This window comes from Geospiza fortis, unplaced genomic scaffold (genome assembly GCF_000277835.1).
Source record: "Geospiza fortis unplaced genomic scaffold, GeoFor_1.0 scaffold43, whole genome shotgun sequence".
Lineage (NCBI taxonomy): Eukaryota > Metazoa > Chordata > Aves > Passeriformes > Thraupidae > Geospiza > Geospiza fortis.
In genome coordinates this window covers 1,708,368-1,728,764 of record NW_005054431.1, presented here as the reverse complement: position 1 = coordinate 1,728,764, position 20,397 = coordinate 1,708,368, and the positions used below count along the sequence as shown (strand labels likewise).

General features: G+C 42.9%; 1 protein-coding gene across 1 annotated transcript in view; it reads left to right on the top strand.

Moving 5' to 3' along the window:
* RASGRF2 (Ras protein specific guanine nucleotide releasing factor 2) overlaps window positions 1–20,397 on the top strand; it is a 152,377-nt gene that overhangs the window by 106,957 nt on the left and 25,023 nt on the right. The window contains 3 exon segments of the mRNA XM_031061921.1: window positions 965–1,098; window positions 2,366–2,455; window positions 19,979–20,085. Of these exon segments, the coding sequence (XP_030917781.1) occupies window positions 965–1,098; window positions 2,366–2,455; window positions 19,979–20,085 (331 nt within the window).

Here is a 20,397-nt window from a genome sequence, read left to right as displayed (position 1 = left end):
TGCTGAACAGCTTGTGCTCAGTCTGGAGGAATTTGCAGGTAGAGAGCTCTACCTTGCAGTAGCTCTGTCCAGCTGCAAGCAGTGTGTTGATGAAAATGTGGAAGTTTATAAAGAAATCTTATAAGGGGGATGAAAAAGGTAGTCCAGTTGCTCTGATACTGCCGGAGTTCCCAAAAAAACCACCTCTGGCTTACTTTAAGTCCAGCACAACTGTACAAAATCTGTTTCCAAGGACATATTATTATGGTGGCTGCTGTTCTCTATAACAGTTGTCCATTTATAAGCTGGGATTTTCAACTTTTTTCCCTACCTTCAAAATTGTTTCCTTTCAGAGTTTCTGTTTTCCAAAGTTTTTGTTTATGTTTAGTCTTATATACACAATGCTTGTGCTGCAGGCAGAGCTGTCATTCACATCAAATGCAGGATGTATTTTGTCAGCTTGTTTTCCCTCAGTTTGGAAGTAGTGTTTATCCCATTCCTCTTTTTATTCTTCTGATAAAAGAGGTCCGCTGTAGACTAGTCTGCTCTCCAGTGCTGTTTAGCAATTCTATTGGTCAGATTTTGATTACCCTTTGTTATTGAACTAGGATTATTTTCCCTAGGTCATAGAATATCTATGAGTTCAAGTATCCTTATTATGTGTGCATGTCACTGCATATTCTCCTGACTGAAAGTGCAGTTTTATCCAACACACTTTAAAACTGACAACTTGCTGGTTTTCACCAAGTTGTTTATTTATTTGTTTTTGCTGTTTTCACCAAGTTGTTTTTCATGTATTTATTTGTTTGTTGTTTGAGCTTTTGTGTCAGTGGTACAAGACTTTCCCACTCCTCTAACTCCATCCAGAGGATAATTATTGCTGAGTTAATGGCAAAATCTCATGGCAAGTTACAGGCGCAGTACTGTTTGAAATAACTGTAAACCAAGTTGTGCATGATCATCAGTACTGACATTTATTCTCTTTTAAAGCAGCAGTTCTGGAAACTGTGTCAGTGGACAGGACCATTCCTGAGAGCACCTCAGTGGTGGACACTGCAGAGCTGTCCCCATGCAGGTCCCCTTCGACGCCGCGTCACCTCCGCTACCGGCAGCCGGGAGGTGAGAGCTGTGCTGGCTCTGCCAGTCCCTTCCAACAGAGTTTGATCACTGTGCCCGTGATCTGTGCAGGGCAGCAGAAAGCACTAATAATGTCCCAATCATCTGGTTTGCTTGTATTTTTCTTGTTTCTCAGGTGTTAAAAATAAAAGAGCCATCAAAATGTGAAGTGTGCCTGTTAAATTTGAGCAGCAATAATGAGGCATGGAAGCACGTTGAGGCTTCAGTATGATTCAGTGTTCTGAAATAGCTCAAGCAGGATGTGCCCAAGTTCAAGACTAATATCGAATCAGTCCTGTTCTCACAGAACTCTCAAGACTCTGACATATTTTTTTCAGCTGATGAGGGGACATATTTTGGGCACCATCTGTAATCATGAAACGCACAACACCCATTGTTGTCAATGGGGAGGGACTGCGTCTGTTTCTTTGTGTAATGCTGAACATTTACAGATGGTCTCACATTATTCATTCCAAAATTTGAAAAGGCTGCTCAATTGAAGAGGAAAAAAAGAGCTGGATCTCCTCAAATAACTCTCATGTGGCTCTTTGAAATCATTAGCAGGGCTGTGAGCTGCGTCCATGAAGACTTAAAGTGCTGCCAGCTCCTGCAGGACAGGTTTTTGGGCAGGTGTTTCATACCTGGGACTAAAACAAAAGCAGAGCAGAGCCTTCTCACCTGTTTAGGTGAGACACGCCAGGACACTTTAGATTCAAACCAATAGTAATGTTATGTGATTGTACATTTGTGGCAAGAAGGCAAGATCTGGGAGCTGGAAACTGTGGGCAGTGTCATATTATCAGAATTCTAGTTTAAGACAGTGTTCACACCACTCCCTGTAGAGAAAGCTTGATAAAACCTGTAAAACTCTGTTCATCCTGGGCAGTCATCAGGGAAAATGTGTGAATCCAGTTACGGGAAGATGGTGAATATCCTTAATTCTCTGACATAATTTTTTGTTTAGGTTAATTTTTTATGCCATTTTTTTCTTTATATCTTTCTTTTTTTCCCTCCTATTTGGTTAACATCTTGTTCCACCTTGGCAATGTCTTAGATGTTTCTTCTATAGCAACATTAATTATACCAGTGTGGAAATATAAACCATAAATATGATTATGATACTTCTACTGTCTTTCACAGAAAATCATCTGACAGTTTAAATAAATACAATGTCCACAAAGTAACAAACATTACCGAAGATTTTAAGTCTTGTTGCTGGTTGATGAAAAGTTTGTAGAAGTTAATGTTTTCCTGTCCTTCCCCTTTACAGTGCAGACTGCTGACAACAGCCACTGCTCGGTGTCTCCTGCTTCTGCTTTTGCCATTGCCACAGCTGCAGCCGGGCACGGGAGCCCGCCAGGTGAGGGGGTGTGCTGTGCAGGCAGGTGACACACAGGTGCTCAAGAGGTGAATGTTCCTCTGTGTTCTCATGGGTGATGTTCTCATCTCAGCCTGGTCTAGTGGAAGGTGTCCCTGCCCATGGCAGGGCTGGAACTGGGTATTTTTAATGCCTTTTCCAACCGTGTTGGTTGATTTCGTAATATTTCTAATCCAGCCTGTTACTGGAAGATAAATATTTCACATGTACATGATCTGCTAAGCATCCAAATAAGATTGTTCTTGTTTGTTTTTTTTTTAATTCACTTACAGATTAAGATTTCATTTTTTAAAATGAGCTTTCCTATGTCCAAAGGTGGTATTCAGTTTTACTTATTGTGAGTGTATACTGTATTTTTCTAGGAAAGCAACTACTGTCTGAGGGTATTTAGTGCAAGATAAAATACTTGATTTAAGTTTTGAATGTGCTGCTTATCTTGCTCTGTACCCTTTGACATATTAATATCTTCCACTAACAGGGTCCTCTCATAGGTCATGTTGCAAATAAGCAACAATTTTTTAAACTCTGCAAAATCAATTTACCTTTGGCTTGACAAATCCACAGTTCATTTTGATTATGTGTGACAAAGCACAATCCAGCTGTAAACTCACACTTGCCTCTTTCCCACTGGAATGTCAAAGAATTGCTTTGAAGACCTCAGTCTCAAAATCACCCATGAAAATCTGTGTAAGACAGTAAATTATCCCTGTGAATCTCAGTGGATTTTGTATCCACTCTGTCTAGAGCTCTGGTCATTAACTAGTGGGTGAGAAGACATCAGGAGAAAATAATTTCTGCATGAGTATGCATCACTGCTCCTCTTAGTCTTGTGTACTTCCCATGATCTTTAGATTACAAGACAGTGATGTTCAGTGTTAGAAACTTTATCAGAGAATCACAGAGGCTGGAGAATCCCCCCCAGCCCATGGAGTGCCAGCTCTGCCCCATCCCCACCTTGTCCCCAGCCCAGGGCTCTGAGTGCCACCTCCAGGTGACACCTGCAGGGCTGGGCACTGCCAACCCCCCTGGGCAGTGCCAGGGCAGTTCCTGAGCCCCCTTTCCATGGGGAAATTCCTGCCGTGCCCACCCTGAGCCTGCCCTGGCCCAGCCTGAGGCCGTTCCCTCTGCTCCTGTCCCGGGCTGTCTCTGGTGGCCCCTCATGGCACACGGCGTGCCTCTGGTGGCCCCTCATGGCACACGTGTCCTCCTGTCCCTGGGGTGTCTCTGGTGGCCCTGATGGCACACGTGTCCTCCTGTCCCTGGGTGTCTCTGGTGGCCCTGATGGCACACGTGTCCTCCTGTCCCGGCGTGTCTCTGGCCAGTGCCCCCCCAGCTGTGTCTGAGCACTCTGTGATCTGGTGCTGCTGTGCCCAGTGAGGAGAAAGGCTGGCAGAGCTGGCCTAGCTCAGTAATTGCTCAGGCTTGCAATCAGTGGAGTGGAGTTCCTCACTCCTTTGCTTGGTTCGTGTTTATTGTGCTTTGGATTGTGCACTTCCATTGTCTAATGATTTCCCTAAATGATCATTGTATTAACCCACCAGGTGTAATCCATTCTTCATCTGGCAGCACTGGCAGGAGCTGTGCAGAGCCCGAGGGTTCCTCTGAGCCTCCTTTTCTCCACCTGAGCCCCTTCCCAGCCCCCTCAGCCCCTCCTGGGCTCCATCCCCTTCCCAGCTCCATCCCCTTTCCCAGCTCCATCCCCTTCCCAGCTCCATCCCCTTTCCCAGCCCCCTCAGCCCCTCCTGGGCTCCATCCCCTTCCCAGCTCCATCCCCTTCTCAGCTCCATTCCCTTCCCAGCTCCATTCCTTTCCCAGCCCCCTCAGCCCCTCCTGGGCTCCATCCCCTTCCCAGCTCCATCCCCTTCCCAGCTCCATTCCCTTCCCAGCCCCCTCAGCCCCTCTTGGGGCTCCATTCCCTTCCCAGCTCCATCCCCTTCCCAGCTCCCTCAGCCCCTCCTGGGCTCCATCCCCTTCCCAGCTCAGTTCCCTTCCCAGCTCCCTCAGCCCCTCCTGGGCTCCATTCCCTCCTGGGCTCCATTCCCTTCCCAGCTCCATCCCCTTCCCAGCTCCCTCAGCCCCTCCTGGGCTCCATCCCCTTCCCAGCTCAGTTCCCTTCCCAGCTCCCTCAGCCCCTCAGGGCCCTGCCTGAGCTGAGGGGCCAGAGCTGGAGCCTGGGCAGGGCCAGCACAGGGACAGTCACTGCCCTGTGCTCCTGGCACAGCCCAGGGCCCCCATGCCTTCCTGGCCACCTGGGCCCCCTGGCTTGTGTCCAGCTGCTGTCACAGCGCCCTGTGTCCAGCCTGTCTCAGCTTGCCAGCCCCTCTGCCCAGCCTGGCTTGCCAGGGCTTGGTGGGACCCAGGGGCAGGGCCTGGCACTTGCCCTTGTTGTCCCTCACAGCCATGGTCATGGCCCATGGTCCAGAGCCCTCAGTGCTGCAGAGCCCTCCTGCCCTCCTGCAGATGCACACTGCCACCCGCCCCAGTGTCACCCATGAACCTACTGGCAGAGCACTCGGTCCCCTGGCCCAGGTTTTGAACAGGATGGCCCAGCACTGCTCCCTGGGGACACTGCTGGTGAGCAGCTGGGTCAGCACTGTCCCAGCACTGTCCCCACTGTCCCAGCACTGTCTCCACTGCCCACTGTCCCCAGTGGGTCTGCACTGTGCCCACTGTCCCTGGGCCAGGGCACCAGCCAGTCCTTATCCCAGGAGAGATGTCCCTCTGCAGGCCCCGGGGTGCAGCTTTTCCGGGAGATGCAGTGGGAGTCCAGGTCACACATCCACACCTTCCCCTCACCTGCCAGGGGTGTCACCTGGTCACAGGAGGAGAGCCGGTTGGAGCTGCCTTTCCTACACTCCTGCTGGCTGTATGTGGGAATTTGTGAAGGAGTTTTGAATGAGTTAGAGATGAGACCTCTGAGTTTTTTAGATGATGTGGTTTATTTTTCTTATCTTTTACATAGGCAGGAAAGGTGAGTTCAGCTCACATTGTCACCACATGGCTCAGAAGGTCACAAGACTCTCAGTTACAAGACATTTTAAGTATTTATTGACCAATAAAAAACTACCAACAAGGATATTGATGCTTTTGACCCAATCCTTAAATATTTTGTCTTATGGACCCATGCTACAGCGTGAGCTTTCTTAGCCAATCATCGTGTTATGACACACAAACCCACAGTGCTGCATTCTAAATTCCTTGTTTACCTCTGTAACTACTTTTATTTTTTCTAGATCTTGCACTCTAAAACTCTAAACTTGCCTTTACTTAGCTCAATGTGTCTCTGCTTTAAACTACAAATCCACAATCTCACTTCTAGCACCTGAGTTTGGGAGGCTTTCCCAAGGTCTCAGATCAAATCCTGGGTTTAATTCTAAGCTTTGGCTTACAGGCCCAAGGTTCTGAGAGCTCCCTGCATTTCAGATTTCAGCATCTGGGTCTGGCTCTGTGCTTGTCCTGTATGTGTGATCACACTGTCTGGTGAACCTGTTACAAACTTCTGTTTAGCAACTTGTATTTGAATGATGAATATTCTCTGCTTTTGGAATCAGACTCTGCATGAAAACACTGACACAGTTTGCTTTATGATTTAACCCAGTACATTTACAGATTGTTTAGAAAGCAAAGTAAGGATGGAAAATGCTGGGGTTTTCCCACTACGAACGAATTCAATTGAAAAATACTGCTTTTGTATTGTTAAAAACACTGCTTTTCAGTATTCATAATACTGAAGTATGAGAGAAAATACAGTCTTCAATTATGCAGTCAGTAGAACGAACATGAAAGCTTGGGAATGTTGAAAGGGAAAAACCACATTCCTAACATTTGTAAGTTCTTTTTCATGTTGCTGTTTAACCGAGCTCTTCATTAAAGGTCATTCTCCCAAGTGATGTAAAAAACAGAAGGCTGTGCAGCAAATTTGACAAGAAAATGTGTGGTTTTGAGTCTCAGAAGATTAAGTTAGAGTTATCCAGTGTACACCTGAAATGAGTAGAAAAACTGAAGGTTGCAAACCAGACCTTATACCATGGAATCACCTGTTTTGTAACTTGGTGCAATTATTCATGGTAGAGACAGTACTAAATTTGCAGAGTCATGAAGTTCAAATTTGGCTAAACCAAATTTTGTTTATTTCCCCTGTGTGTTTTATCATGATTGTGAGATTTTTTTGAAGAGTGCCTTTTTCCCACTGGTTCCTGGAGTTGTTTGTTTTTGAGGCTGGACATGACCAGTCAGTGAATCAGTTCTGGGAGTGAATGACATTGGTGAGGTTTTTTGTTTTCTGCTCAGTCATTCCTTGGCTTCCCTGCTGCAGACACCGTGACGTGTGTAATTTACAATACTCCTACGTGGAGCATGAGTAGAGTGGCAGATGAAATCCAGTGTTGGTTCATACCAAGTGATGCACATGAGGCAAAACAGTCTGAGCTCTGCACCTGAAAGGACTGGCTCAGGACTGAGGATGAGAACAGGTCCTTTCCTGAAGTGATCTGGGTGCTCAGCAGGAGCCAGAAAGGTGAAGAAAACATCAGGAATTGTATGGAAGGCAACAGGAGAGACTGCTATGGTACCATAGTACAAATGCAGAATTTGTACAAATATTGAAGGGTATGTACAGTCCTGAGTGAGGTGAGAGAGTGAGAGCTGGAAAAGTTTGGGATTTTGAAATCAGGGATGGGGTGAGGCATGAAATAACTTCTGTGCATGTGAAGTTTAGAGAAGAGAGGGCTGGAGAGTTGGTGACAACATTCTGTAAAAGGCTGGATGGGTAAAAGGGAAAGATAGCAGCAATGGTGAAAACAGTGGTGTGGGTAAAGGGTTGGACTCAGTGCTCTAAGAGGTCCTTTCCAACTCCATCAATTATACATTTCCAAGATTTTCTGCCTTTTCTGATGCAGGATGTAGGACCTCAGATGCTTTTCATGGAGCCAGGTTTCAGAATGAGCAGGAGTTTGTGGCTTTTAGTGCCATCTGTAGAAGCTCAGTGAGGTTCTGCTGAGGAACACCCCAAAGGGAGCAGACTCACCTGGGATCCAGTGTAGAAAGTTACCTGCAAGCAGGGGTTGTTTGAGGTTACCAGACTGGCAAAGTAGAACAAGACCAGCAGCTGAAAGCAGTTGGCTGTTGTGGGGAATATTAGGAGGTACAAGTCACCTGTGTGTCTTCTGTCCTCACTGCTCCCCGAAGTCTTCTGGCCATTTTGTGTTTTGCTGTTGTTTTTTAAATTTTATGTGTTAGTTTCTTCAGTTATTTTATTTTGGGGCTCTTTGGGGTTTACTGCTTGTTGTTTCAGTTTGTTTTCCTGGGGTATGAGGCCTGAGCTCTTCTCCAGTCCCCATCTCCCAGTTCTGGCTGGGATGCACTGAGACAAGCTGGGTGACAGACTCCCAGCAAAGGCCCTGTGCTCACACGCTCCCTCAGAACCAGCCATGGAGGACATGCAATTATCTTCTGTGGAGAGTTCAGTATTGCTGTCCCCTACAATGATAAGTTTATAAAGTGAGAGGTATGCAAAGCCCTGGACAGCTCTCATGTGATGTACATTGGCTTTAACTCTCTTTTGATAAGCACCTAGGGGAGTGCTGCCTGTGGGGGTCCTGAATTGTGAATGAAACCTTTCTCTAAATTAGGATGGTTCCATTTCTCATGCCTTTCAGCAGGTGCTTTTTAACTTACTGATTTTATTGCTGTTATTTCCACTTATTTTACAGTTAACTGCTTTGATGATGTCAACCAAGCTGCGCTGCTTTCCCTATTGTTTAATTTATCTGCTTGGTTAAATATTGATCTCTACCTATCTTAAAAATATTCTTTCTGTTCTCTTCGAGAAAACTTGCATTTTAGTTGTTTATTTCAACAGCATGACAAAGATAAAAAGAAACATGAAGTGAAAGTACAGAGAGTTAAATAAGGCACCCCATGTGCACAGCTTGGGGCCTGTATGGATTATAATATTCACAGTAAGGATAAATAGAGTAGGTTCTGTCTTTTACATGTCATTTCTCATCTGAGGGATGTGAGGGATGCCTCATGGCTTGCTGGAGCTGAAGTGCTCTGTCACCATTAATTGGCTGTTGCACACCTTACTCTTTTCCCAATTTATAAAAATAGTACAGCAATACTAGCAGATTCTAACATAAGAGTGGACTTCAGCAATTTCTTCTCCCTCTGTTTATACGCCTCTATAAAACTGGTTCTGATTTCTGCTTTAATCAGTGACAAATCCACACAGAAGTTCTTTAGATCTGCTCCCACGTCTGCCTTATAATAGGGAAAAGTCCCTGCAGAACTGTGAATGTGAGTGGTCTCATCCTACCAGGTATCCTGCTAATCCCTTGTTTTACCTCTGCCACGAATAGTCCTGGAGCAGAGCTGCAGCTGCAGGGAGCCCCATCTCCTTAGGAGTGAATTCCTCCCCTCTCCAAGTCTGTCACACAGCCAGTGTCAAAACAAGCAGAGAGACTGGAAACGTGGGAGAGGAACCTCCTGCCAAAATACTCACCAATCATCTCTAGTCTTGCTGCAGAAATCCTACAGATGTTACAGCAGTTAAGCAACAGCAGTGTAATCTACACAGCACCCACACAAACCCTGGCACTAGATAAAAACAATTTACATGGAGAATTATTTCTTCCACCTGTGGGTTCTGGAACTTGTGAATTTCCCTGGTTTATTTTTGTACAGTTCTTTGAGACATGTTGTTGCTTTTTTTGTTCATTCCTTATCATTTTATTTACATCTGTTCTGCGCAGAATCAGTGCACAGTGCCAGCATTAGTAAGATATCATGCACTGATTTTTAAAGAAAAAACACCTTTTGGTGTTTATTTACCAAAACTGCTCTCCCTGCAGGCCCTTATACTTGTTGACACTCACAAGGTATGAAGGTGCTTTCTGTGACTTGAGGAAATTTGATTTTGGAATATCTGAGCAGTTCTATGGATGAAGGCAGCTTAGCAAAATAATTCCATTTTTGTTAACAGTTAATAAAGTAAGAAGTATTTGCATAAAGATAGGAAACACAGAGATTTCTTCTCTCCTGGGAATGTCATACAGCTTGATGAAAAGTCATTGATTCCAAAATCAGTAATTTTATTTTTAAACAGTTCTATCAAACATGAGCTTCAAGGATATTTTTCTGACAAAAACTTAAATTCAAGACCTTAACTAATCTAGGGTATTTTTTCTTTAACATTTGTACCATATAGGTTAAAAGAACTCTGAGAATTTTGTATCTTCCTCAGCTCAAGCTGGAGGATGAAGATCTCCCCACACGGGCAGTTAATATTAGACAAGAAGCAAATACTTCCACCCAGACAAACGAGCTGTTCCCTAATGAACACAGCAGCTTTGTTTCAACAGCTCTGTCACATGGTTTTAGCTGGTACCCTGTATTTCCAGCATGCCTCAAAGCTGCCTTCCTCCTCCTCCTCCTCCTCCTCCTCCTCCTCCCCACTGACTGCGCTGAGGAGAACGTCCCATTTCTCACGAGAGCAAGGTGACATTGTGGGACAGGCTGGCAGTGGGATGGGAGCTGTGGTTGGCACGAGGGCCTGCCTTCCTCAGTGCAAGCATTTGATTTTTAAAGGCACTTGTGAGAGGCAGAGGGTGAAAAAGATGCAGGGGGGAAAAGAGTCTTTGGGGGAGTATCTCTGACAAATAATGATCTGCACATTGGAAAACCTGCCCTGGGCTAGTGAGAAGGACAGATAGGTTTAATCCAATTTTAGTGATTTAAAGGAGTGATTAAAATGACAGCTTGAAGCTGCTACACAAAAATGAATTGCATATATATGACCCCTTTCAATTAACTGACTTCACACATCTCTGGTGCTAAATAACCTTTGGCTTGAGTTTCTTAACTTCTTCTCTTTTCACAAAGAAGAAACCTTAATCTAAATCGCCCTCAGTTTTAGGTGAGAAAAACTGATCTGACTGTTGACTAGACCATTTCTTGGCATCCTCTGCTTTTGCATAACTCTCACAGTCTGCCTGCAGAAGCAACCAGACCTTTCCAGCTGCAGCAGATTCTCACTGAAGCCAGTGCAAAACCTGCTCTGTTCAGTTGCTGCAGGTGCTGGATGCCAGTGGTACCATCCTTCAGAGCAATGCAGTACACCTGGGCACTCCAAAGGGCCTCCTGGTGCTGCTGCCTTGTGCTCCCACTGCCTGTTCTGCCCTTTGGACAAGGCCTTTATTGCAGCCTATGGGTTCTGGACTGATGGACCTGCCCTGGTGTCGCTGCCTAGGGAGGGATAGAGTTCCTTTCCTAATCTAAAATTTTGTAAAAAAAGGTAGTTATAGGCTACATTTCACTGATTTTTAGTGCATTAGCTACGTGCATGACCTGTGCATCAGTGAAAGATGTACAAAGGGAAGCGTGTAATCCTTTTGCATTGTAAATGTCTGATTTATTTTGAGCTGGCTATTACTCTACTCTTGATCACTGCCTGGGGTGGAACATTGTAGGCCCTTTCAATAGTTTCTGGGATGTAGAGCTGCCAAACCTCAATTTTGGAGCAGCTGAGTGTGGTTGAAGATAAGCAGTGTGGAAGTACTTTTGTGAAAGTGTCAAATTCAGTAGCCACTGGAATGAGCGTGGAAAGTTCTCCTCTCTCAGAGGTGCTGTAGGAGTTTGTCAGCTGTAACATAACCCAACTGTAACAGCAATAGCAAATAGAAACGGACCTTTGTAAATTACAGCTGTGGTTTCCAGAATGACAAATCTCTAGAAAGCCATATAAGCACTGAGGTTGAGCCAGATGAGTCCTGTGAGCTCTCAGGCTGACACACTTTAGCCCTGCTTGATTACTCTCACAATATTAAGGGGGATGAATATTAGCTGGAAGTAGTAGTTCACGTTTCATAAAGATCCAGAGTGGGTCTTGTGTGGGTCTTTCCATTCTGACAAATCAGACACAGCTTGATTAAGGCTGTTTATTTTAAAACATCAAAATTATCATGAGAAAGTTTCACGAAAGTTTTCAGGGAGAGCTGCTTGGTTTATTTTGGGTTGTGACCAGCAGAGCTGTTGTGCAGTCATTTGAACGACTTGCCAGCTCCCAGTGCGACAATATTTTTGTTTTGTTTGTTCTGGCAGGGGCACTAATTGGAGTAATGGAACGACAGAGCTCGTGCCAAGTGATGGCAGGGAGCTCAGGCCTCGTGCGTGTTGGGAGGGGACACAGTGGCTGCTCCTGCTGCTGCCAGGTGCACTCAGCCTTCAGCTCAGTGATGTGGCTTGGAGGGGCAGCACAACGTGGGCAGAGAGCCCCAGGGGGATCCTGCTGGCGCCCAAGATGGAAAACTGTGCACAAGCACACTTGATGCTTTAAACAGATGCAGGATTCCCATGGCTGCAGCTGTCTTGCACACACAGACATACGTATAGTTCTGCTTTCAAGGGTATCAGCTGTCCTGTTCAGGGAGAATTTTCCTCATTCTGAGCACAGGAATAATAAAGTGGCATTACACCATCACGTTTCCTGAGATGGAGATTCTGGTGCACGCAGCTGAGTTACTATGGGATTTGGCAAAGGTTAGAATTAAGTGAGGCTTTTAAGGGAAATATTTGCTTTCTTTTTTCCATTGTGAGAGGACAGGCGGAGAGAGATTTCCTTGCTGTGTTACATGGAAGGCAAGCAAACAATATCTGATGTGATTTTGAGCTGGATTCTACATTGTGTGGCTGGCTGGGTAATCCAGTCCTGTGCTGTGCTAAATGCCTCAAATTGCATCAGTGGCTACATGCTGACCTTTGGAAAGGTATCTATTTCTTCCTGAATTTGCCTGAAAGTATCCATGTCTGAAGCAAAACTGGAAAATGTGTGTCATTTTGTACTTGATTCTCACTGTGGTGCCACAAACATTGCTGGTTATAATAGTAATTCTGCACTCCAGTAATAATCTGGGCTATAACATTTCAGTCCTCTACTGGGAAAGCTTTGTGGAACTTCCTCCTTCTGACTCCAGACATGAAAGAAAACAATTTTGGTGGTGATATCCCAAGTAAAAGTTAAGATAGGACTTTCTAAGCAGTTGGTAGAAGACTGCAATTTTATCTGTTCTTCCTCAGGTCATGGTGAAACTCCAGGTTTGAGTCTAGGGGCACTTCATCCGCTGTCAGAGAGACAGGATGCCATGAAATCGTGTCCTGCTTATCAATCCTGCTCGTGTTCTGACTCTCCCAGTGCTGCCCTTCTGTCAGGGATTTAACATGTTTAATTCCCAGAAAATAAAGATGTAGGATCTGTTAGCCTTCCCTGGGCCTTTACACAGGACAGCCAAGTCCTTCTCCTTGTCATTTTTGTGTAACTAATGTCTCTGGGCAGGAACTGGGGAGGTGAGCGCTTGTTCCCTCTTGGGAGCACATTTTAATGAGTTTCCCAGACCCATTTCTGCAGATTCACAGAGGTTTGAGAGGCACTGGGGCCTGCACATTGAACTTCCTTGAAGCTCCCATCTCATTTAAAAAAAACTCCCCGTGGAAAATGTTCACTGAGTTACTCCACAGCTGACACTGTTCTCCACTGAAAATGGTTGTGTGACAAAAAAATGTCAGTTTAGCCCCAAGCAGTGTCCCTTTCTGAGGCTGCAGGGTTGTCATGAGCCGCCCAGGGGCTGTCACCAAAGCAGAGTGACCAGGGCTGTGCCTGATGTGGGGTCTCTGAGGGGTTGGGGTCATCAGGGGCTGTCCATGCCCTGCCAGGGGGCAAATGGGATCCCTGTTCTGGGCTGCTCATTCACAAAGTTTTGCTTTGCAATTTTGGAGCATTGGCTAAACAGTTGATTCTTATTTGCATTTTGCTTAGACAGTGGTTTGAAAATTAAAATTTTGCTTCAAAACTGATCCCTGCTCTGGGAATTAGGAAATAGGAGAAAATGATGATTTTTTTTCCCTGCCAGTTTGGCAGACATTTGGGATCTGTTGCTTTTACTTATGTATTCCTTGTTTTGATTTAATATCTTACTCTTTTGGAGGAGCTGGCTATTCAGGAAATAACTATTTTCACTGGACATTTCCTGAGTTACAGAGCTGAGAAACATTTGTTTCCTGACCTATTGGAGTAAGTCCTGAGCAGCTGCAGTGGTGTGGGGAGAGAAGTTTGGGGAGGGTTTTTTTATGCCTTTTTTCTTTCATTTCATTCCCCCTGCACCCAAGTGTTGCATGCATAATTAATATTAGTTTAAGCTTCCAATATGACCCAGTCCTAAATGGTCTGAAAGCTGCTTGTGAGACAGACATGTTGTTCAGAGATTTTTTTTGGTGACTGGTGTGCATCCTGCCAGCTTTTGTTTTTCATGACAGTCAACTCTCTGTTCACAGATGGTCTGAAAAATGATACATTTGGCTCCTTGCAATTATCGCCTCCTTTCCATTTAACCTTTATTCCCATTGACATTATAAAAATATGAATAATCTCACAAACTACTTCCTTCAACTTTAATGAATTAAAGGTAAAAATTCCAAAAGCCATTTTATGTGATTTTTTCTTTTTATCTGTACGTTGTCACAACCTGTATTTTAACTTTTTCTTTGTGGTACTGAGCACTTTAGGCATCTGAAAGCTTCCTTGGAATAGTTCTTGAAAAGACTGTGAACATTATGCAATAAATATCTGCTGTACTCCTCTTCATATTGATGATAGAGCAAGTTAAAAGTGTAGATGAAGTGTCATTAAGGAAATCAAGAGCTAGGGATCATTTGAGATGCAGAAAAACATCAGTCGGTAAAAATTGCTTATCTCCTCCCAGAAAGATAAGAGATGCAGAAGGAGCACAGACAAATGTATAAATGTATAAGAAATATCAGCTGCAGTGTTGCCATTCTTGTCACAGTTCACAGCAGATAATTCAAACATTATTGCAGTGAAGAAAAAGAGGAAGTCTAAGGTATACTAACGATTTGCCAATATAATTGTTAAGGGTTGCTCAGAAAGGCTCTTTGTCAGTTGTTCCCTATAGTTTTTTATGTAAGTTGTAGGAAAAAAAAAAGTGCTGTCACATTGCACATTTTCCATGGTGTTCAGAAACCTGAGAGCACAATTGGCAGCAGCAGCCTTTGAAATTCAGGATCTGCTCCTTCCTACAGATACATCTATAAACAAAGGCACAAGATTTGGGTGGTTTTGTCTAAGGCTCCACCAGGAAAATTGGGCTTGTGAGTTTACCCATGGATGCACACACAAACACTTCTTGTGTGCAAAAAAAAGTGATTTTGAAGATGTATACAAGTGGTTTTGGTTATGACATTAACCCCTTGTTGTCTCTCTGCTGGCGCTGAGAGAAGAAAAGGACAGAATGTTCTCGTACTGCTGCTGAGTTTTAGCTTAACCAAATATGGTGCATTTTTGTGTTTTACTTTAAGATGAGCAACTGATTTTTAATAATAAATTGTGTCATTCATAACAGCACTCATGTTTTCGGTGTTTAGCAATTTTAAAATATATTTTTCTCAAGAGTGAGGTTGATGTGCTCTCCTGAGAGAATATTTCTATTAAAAAAACCCAGAAATCTCAAGAGTGTTTTCTAATTATAGCTATAGCAGCAATCCTGTTTTTGAGGACTTTTGAAGGACAAATCTTCAAATTTGAATATTTCTGTGAGCCTAAAGGAATATTTTCATTCTTTGTGGTAGTCATGCTTTAAGCATATAATCTGAAAGATTATAATAATTCTCAGAGCAACCTTAGTGTTATAATGAGGAGCTAAAATACATTCTTGATCTGGAAGGTATTCTTTAGCCACTTACCTTTCTCTCCCAGCTATTAAACTGAAATTATTTTGCTGGACTGATGTATTTTTAGACTTCTGGATTTAATCCAAGTTTACTGCATAATCTTGACACGACTGCTTTATCTCAATGCTGTGTTCTTTAAATTTCTCTGATTTGAAAAAGCCTTTCTAAATCAAGGGTCATTTAAAAATAGTTTACCAACCTTTCCCTTAAATATTTTGCAGAAATTATTAAACGCAGTCACTAGGTCTCTATCTGTGTTACACTCTCGTACATCAGCTGGTCCATGTGAATCCCTGGGATTTACCTTACTAAGACCATAATCCCTTGACTTGATTTGATAGTTAGATTGTATGTGTGGCAGAGGCTTTAGGCAGAAGAATCAAATACATACTTGGAATTATTTCTGACGTGGGTGGTTGCAACAGGGATTTTCAGTGGCATATTTCTTAGAACAAAATGATTTCATATGTTCCAAGGACCAGTGAAAGTGAAATTAAATGCCTGAAATGCGTTGGACTCTGGATTGCTCCTGGTTCCTAACAGTCAGTTCTGATGCTGATTTAGTTTGTAACCCTTTGTGGAACAAACTCAAAGCCTGGCATAGTGAATGATTAAATATTCCTCTCTTATGAACAGAAGACTGCTGCTAAATGTTACAGTTTGTGCTCTCAAGCCTCAGATTGCTTATATAAAACCCCACAGAATGGTTAAGGTTTGGAAAAAAGTCTAAGATCATTCAATAATAATTGGGAAAAAAAGACTGTATTATTGAGCAAATATGCTGTGTTTTACATATATAATGGGATCTCACCGCCTTCATCCTTCTTTTCACCACAGTTCATATGGTTTCCTTTTCCAGCTCTGCCATTCTTCAGCTGGCTAATGTATGAGCCCAATACCATGAATTTAAAAATGGAGGAGGGCAGGATTAGGCAGTTGAGATTTCTTACCAACACTAAAATACTCACTTTCTGACATGTTTGTGTGCAAATGTGTGAAACCCATTTACCTGCTTGAGAATGCATGACCAACAAGGATGGGAATCTACAAACACTCCAAATTTTTTTAGGCATGTTGAGGTAAGAAAGATATAATCCCTTTTTGGGGGCTTCTTGTGCATTGGGAAGCCTTTTCTTTTGTGCTGCATATATTGGAGAGGCCTTTTCAGTTTTAATCTGTGGGTGAAAATTGCTGTGCCCCAAGCCTGGGGTTTTTGGTATTTGTTCTTTATGCAGGTCAGAAAGCAGCACTGGTGTTTGCTGAGGTGTCAGGCACCAAGCCAGGCTGAGTGGTGAAGCTGGCCTACAACTCTGGGGTGTATCTGGTGGATATTACCAGATGGATATCAGATTATATTATTTATTACTCTGATAATACCTGATGGATAATATCTGATGGATATTATTGATTATTTGTCAGGTGCTTGGTGGGCCCTGAATGTTCTCCTTCCACATCCCTGGGACTCTCTGGGTCTCCCCAAAGTCTGGAGTGTGATTTTCTCTAATTGCGGGGTACTAACACACCTTCAGTGTGAGACTCCAGGGTGATTCATTGAAACTGGCACATCAGATCAGCCTCTGAAATGAGTTTTTTGCTGGGAAAGACACCAGAAGCTTCATGACTCTGAACAACTTTCACCAGTTCTTGTGAACAGATTTCTCTTTGTGCAGATAAAACCTTAAAAGTGGATATTATTATTATACCATCAAAATTTTGGACAAGTTAATTACTATGGTCAGGAATCATGTGCTGTTTTATTAATCTCAGGCTAATCTTAGAATGATTTGGTTTGGAAGGAACCCCAATGACATCTTGTTCCAGCCCCCTGCCATGGGCAGGGACACCTATTGGATACAGAAACGCTGTAACTGGAGTGAGAGGTTTTGACATCTTAACTGAAATAGAAAAGAAAATGTGCATGTTTAATTTCTTTAAAGTATATGGTGCAGAATTCACCATGATAGAACATTTCCTCTGGGGTGAGGTGGATTTTAAAGGTGCAATACTGTAATTTATCTCTCTATCCAGCACATACTTTTTTAAATCTTTGGTAATAATGGGTAGCTATAAAAGTATTAGCTTTTTGATAAGGTGTTTAATGTGGAGATTTATGTCTATTCAGCACCTATATTTTTAATCTTTGGTAATAGAGGAAGCTATAAAAATACCAGGTTTTTATTGAAGTGCACTAAAGAAAACATGTGAAGGTGAGACTGGATTTTTTGCATAACACAATCTAAAGACAAGTACATGAACAGAATGATTAAATAATATTGAAAGAAGTAATTCAGTGAAACTAGCAATGCTGTCAGGTTAACTTTGTGTTTGACAGCCTGTGGTAAAAGTTCTGTATCACCATTATGTGAAGATACTATTTGTGGCAGCAGTGCATATTAATTTCAACAGATAATGGTGAAAAACATTTCTTGAAAGTAGCACTCACTGAGGCAGCTGCCCACTTAGATGATTAATAATTAGAAATACTGCTGGCATTTCTAATGTGGAAAGATTGCTTCCTTCGGGAGAGGAACAGATATTTACCACAGAGTGTTTCAGGTTGTTTCCCCATCGGGTCTGGATGTGGGCAGGTCCACCCAGAATCCCAGTTAAATTATTTTTCATTGTCAGCGTGCACATCAAGATTTGTAGAGGTGTGGAGGGAGCTGGGGGGCTCAGCCTGGAGGTTTGGGGAACCTGGCTCTGCACAAGTCCCTGACAGGAGGGGCCAGCTGGGCTCAGCTCAGTTCCTCTCTCACACAAATGGAGAGCTCCATTTATTGGTTCAGCGCATCAACATGAAGTGCAGAGAATGTGGATCTGGGTGAATGTGTGGCTCATTTCTTTGCAGCAAGCTAATTACTGCTTAAAAATTGATGAAATTCTGAGGGCCATACAGGTTTGCTGAAGTGATCTCTGGAGGATTTAATTTTTTCCTTCCCTCTTTTTATTTTTTTTTTTTGGTAGCTCACTGAAAACTGCCTCTGTAGGCTTCTCTCTCTTTTCCTCCCAGCGTACTGAAGTTTTTTTCCTTAATGTTACCTTGGTAAAGACTTCGCTGCTTTAATATATAATTTTCATTGTGACTTTCATTGCTGCAATTAAGTGGCTAATTGAACAGTTTATAATGTCTGTTCCTAATTGCTTCTGCAATAGGTTAACTGTGAAAGGCATAGAAAATTAACGTACAAAATGATGCCTGTGTTACCTTTTGCTGAAAAAAGCCTCAGAGATTTCCTTTCTTTTTTTCCTTATGGGCAAAAAAACCTGCTTAAAATGTTTCAATATTAAACCATCTTTGATATTGAATTTTAGATGCCATCTACAGTATAATATGCTATAGTTTAAAAATGCCCATGAAATGTAAGTGTAGATAGAAAATACATTTGAGATTGAGGTCTAACCTGCAGTAAAATATGTGAGACTGCAGTTAAACACTTCCTGTCTTGCTTATCTTCCCAAAAATACAGAGCAGCAATTTGGACTTTCTGGATTGTCTGTTGTAAGAATAGAGCAAAACTAATACAAGCCTCCAGAAAACTCTCCAATGGGTTTATCACAGAAGAAATAGAAGTTTAATCTGCCTGTGCTATTTATAATACAACATGGGCTTTCGAGCAGCTTTTATGCCAAAAAAATAGTAAAGTACAAGTCATATGGGAGGGTGTGCCCAGCTGTTCCTGGACTCTGCACTGAGTGGAATGGAGAGCAGCACAGTGCAAGAGCAAATCTGACAAAAACTTAGAAAAATGCAAGCTTCTCAAGTCTATTTTCAGGGTTATCATTGTCAAAAAAGACATTCAGGGGCTTAGTGTAGCAATTTCATTATTATTAAAATAATATAATCACCATTCTAGCATATGGATTTTTTTAATAAAGCTACAGCAGAATGAAAAGAGAAGCAGTAATATGAATGTAGGGGAAAAGTTTCTTAGTTATTATTCAAACTATTTCTTTATAAGTAAATATTACTGACAGAAAAAAAAAAGAAAAGAAAAATAAAAAGAAATTGTCCATAATTGTCCATAATACATGAGTAGGGAAATGCTGCATCTGGAAAATCTTAGTTTTCAGGCAGTTGGGTCTACAAATGTGTTTTCCATATATCTTTCCATTTTCTTGTAATCCCAGTGGTAAAAAACCCCAAATAACTTATTTGAAGTGTTGATAAGTAGAGCCTGGACAATACTGCTTTTGAAAAGGAAGATTTCTCACACTGACCTTTTTCTCCTGTGTGTTTAAACTGTTCTCCTCCCCTTGTTCTTTACTAGTTCTGAAATTTACCCTGTTTCCCTTTCCTAAGTCATTCTGACTTTTCAAATCTGTTTGATTACAGGCCTAGCTTTGGTCTGGTCTTTTTCCTTGCTGTAAATGTCTTCCATACTGAAAAAAAAATAAAATCCTTCTTTGTTTTCAGAGGTTCTTCATTCACTTTATTTCTTGGTACACTTTATTTTATTTCTTCCGTGCTGAAGGGAGGCCTTGAAATTTAATTGCACAGGCAATTATTCTTCACCTTTCTAAAGCTGCGTGGTGACCCCAGGAGGTGTCTGTGTTGTGATGGGCAAGGCTGTGTTGCACTGATGCTGCAGAATTTCTTTGCTGTAGATGTTCACATTTCACCATCTGTTGAGCGCCTTTCCTTTTATTGCACAGAAATACCCTGTAAGCCTTCAGTTTACCCAGGTCACCTCTATTGTATTTTAATTTTAATTTTATTTTTAGTTTTCCCCATCCCTTTGACTGCAGCGTGGGTTTGTTTGTGTGCAGGGTTCAACAACTCGGAGCGCACGTGCGACAAGGAGTTCATCATCCGCAGGGCCGCCACCAACCGCGTCCTCAACGTCCTGCGCCACTGGGTCTCCAAACACTCACAGGTACCCCCTCAGACTCGCAGGGGTCAGTATCTCACACTGCTCTGCCTGTGGTAAACAACTCCTGTGTTCATGCAGAAGTTTATCCGTTTATTTATTTGCGGTGAATTGTGCGCGGGAAACCGCGTGCGTGGGTTTGCTTTGTGATGGCAAAATGCGGCTGGCAGGGGAGGGAGGGCAAAAACACAAGTGGTTTGTTCAGTATCATAAAGAAAATATCCTTCAGGCTGCCAGGTGGGAAATGTGCTGGGACAATTTGACATGGATGCAGAGGAGTATTGAAAAGGGAAGGGAAGGGAAGGGAAGGGAAGGGAA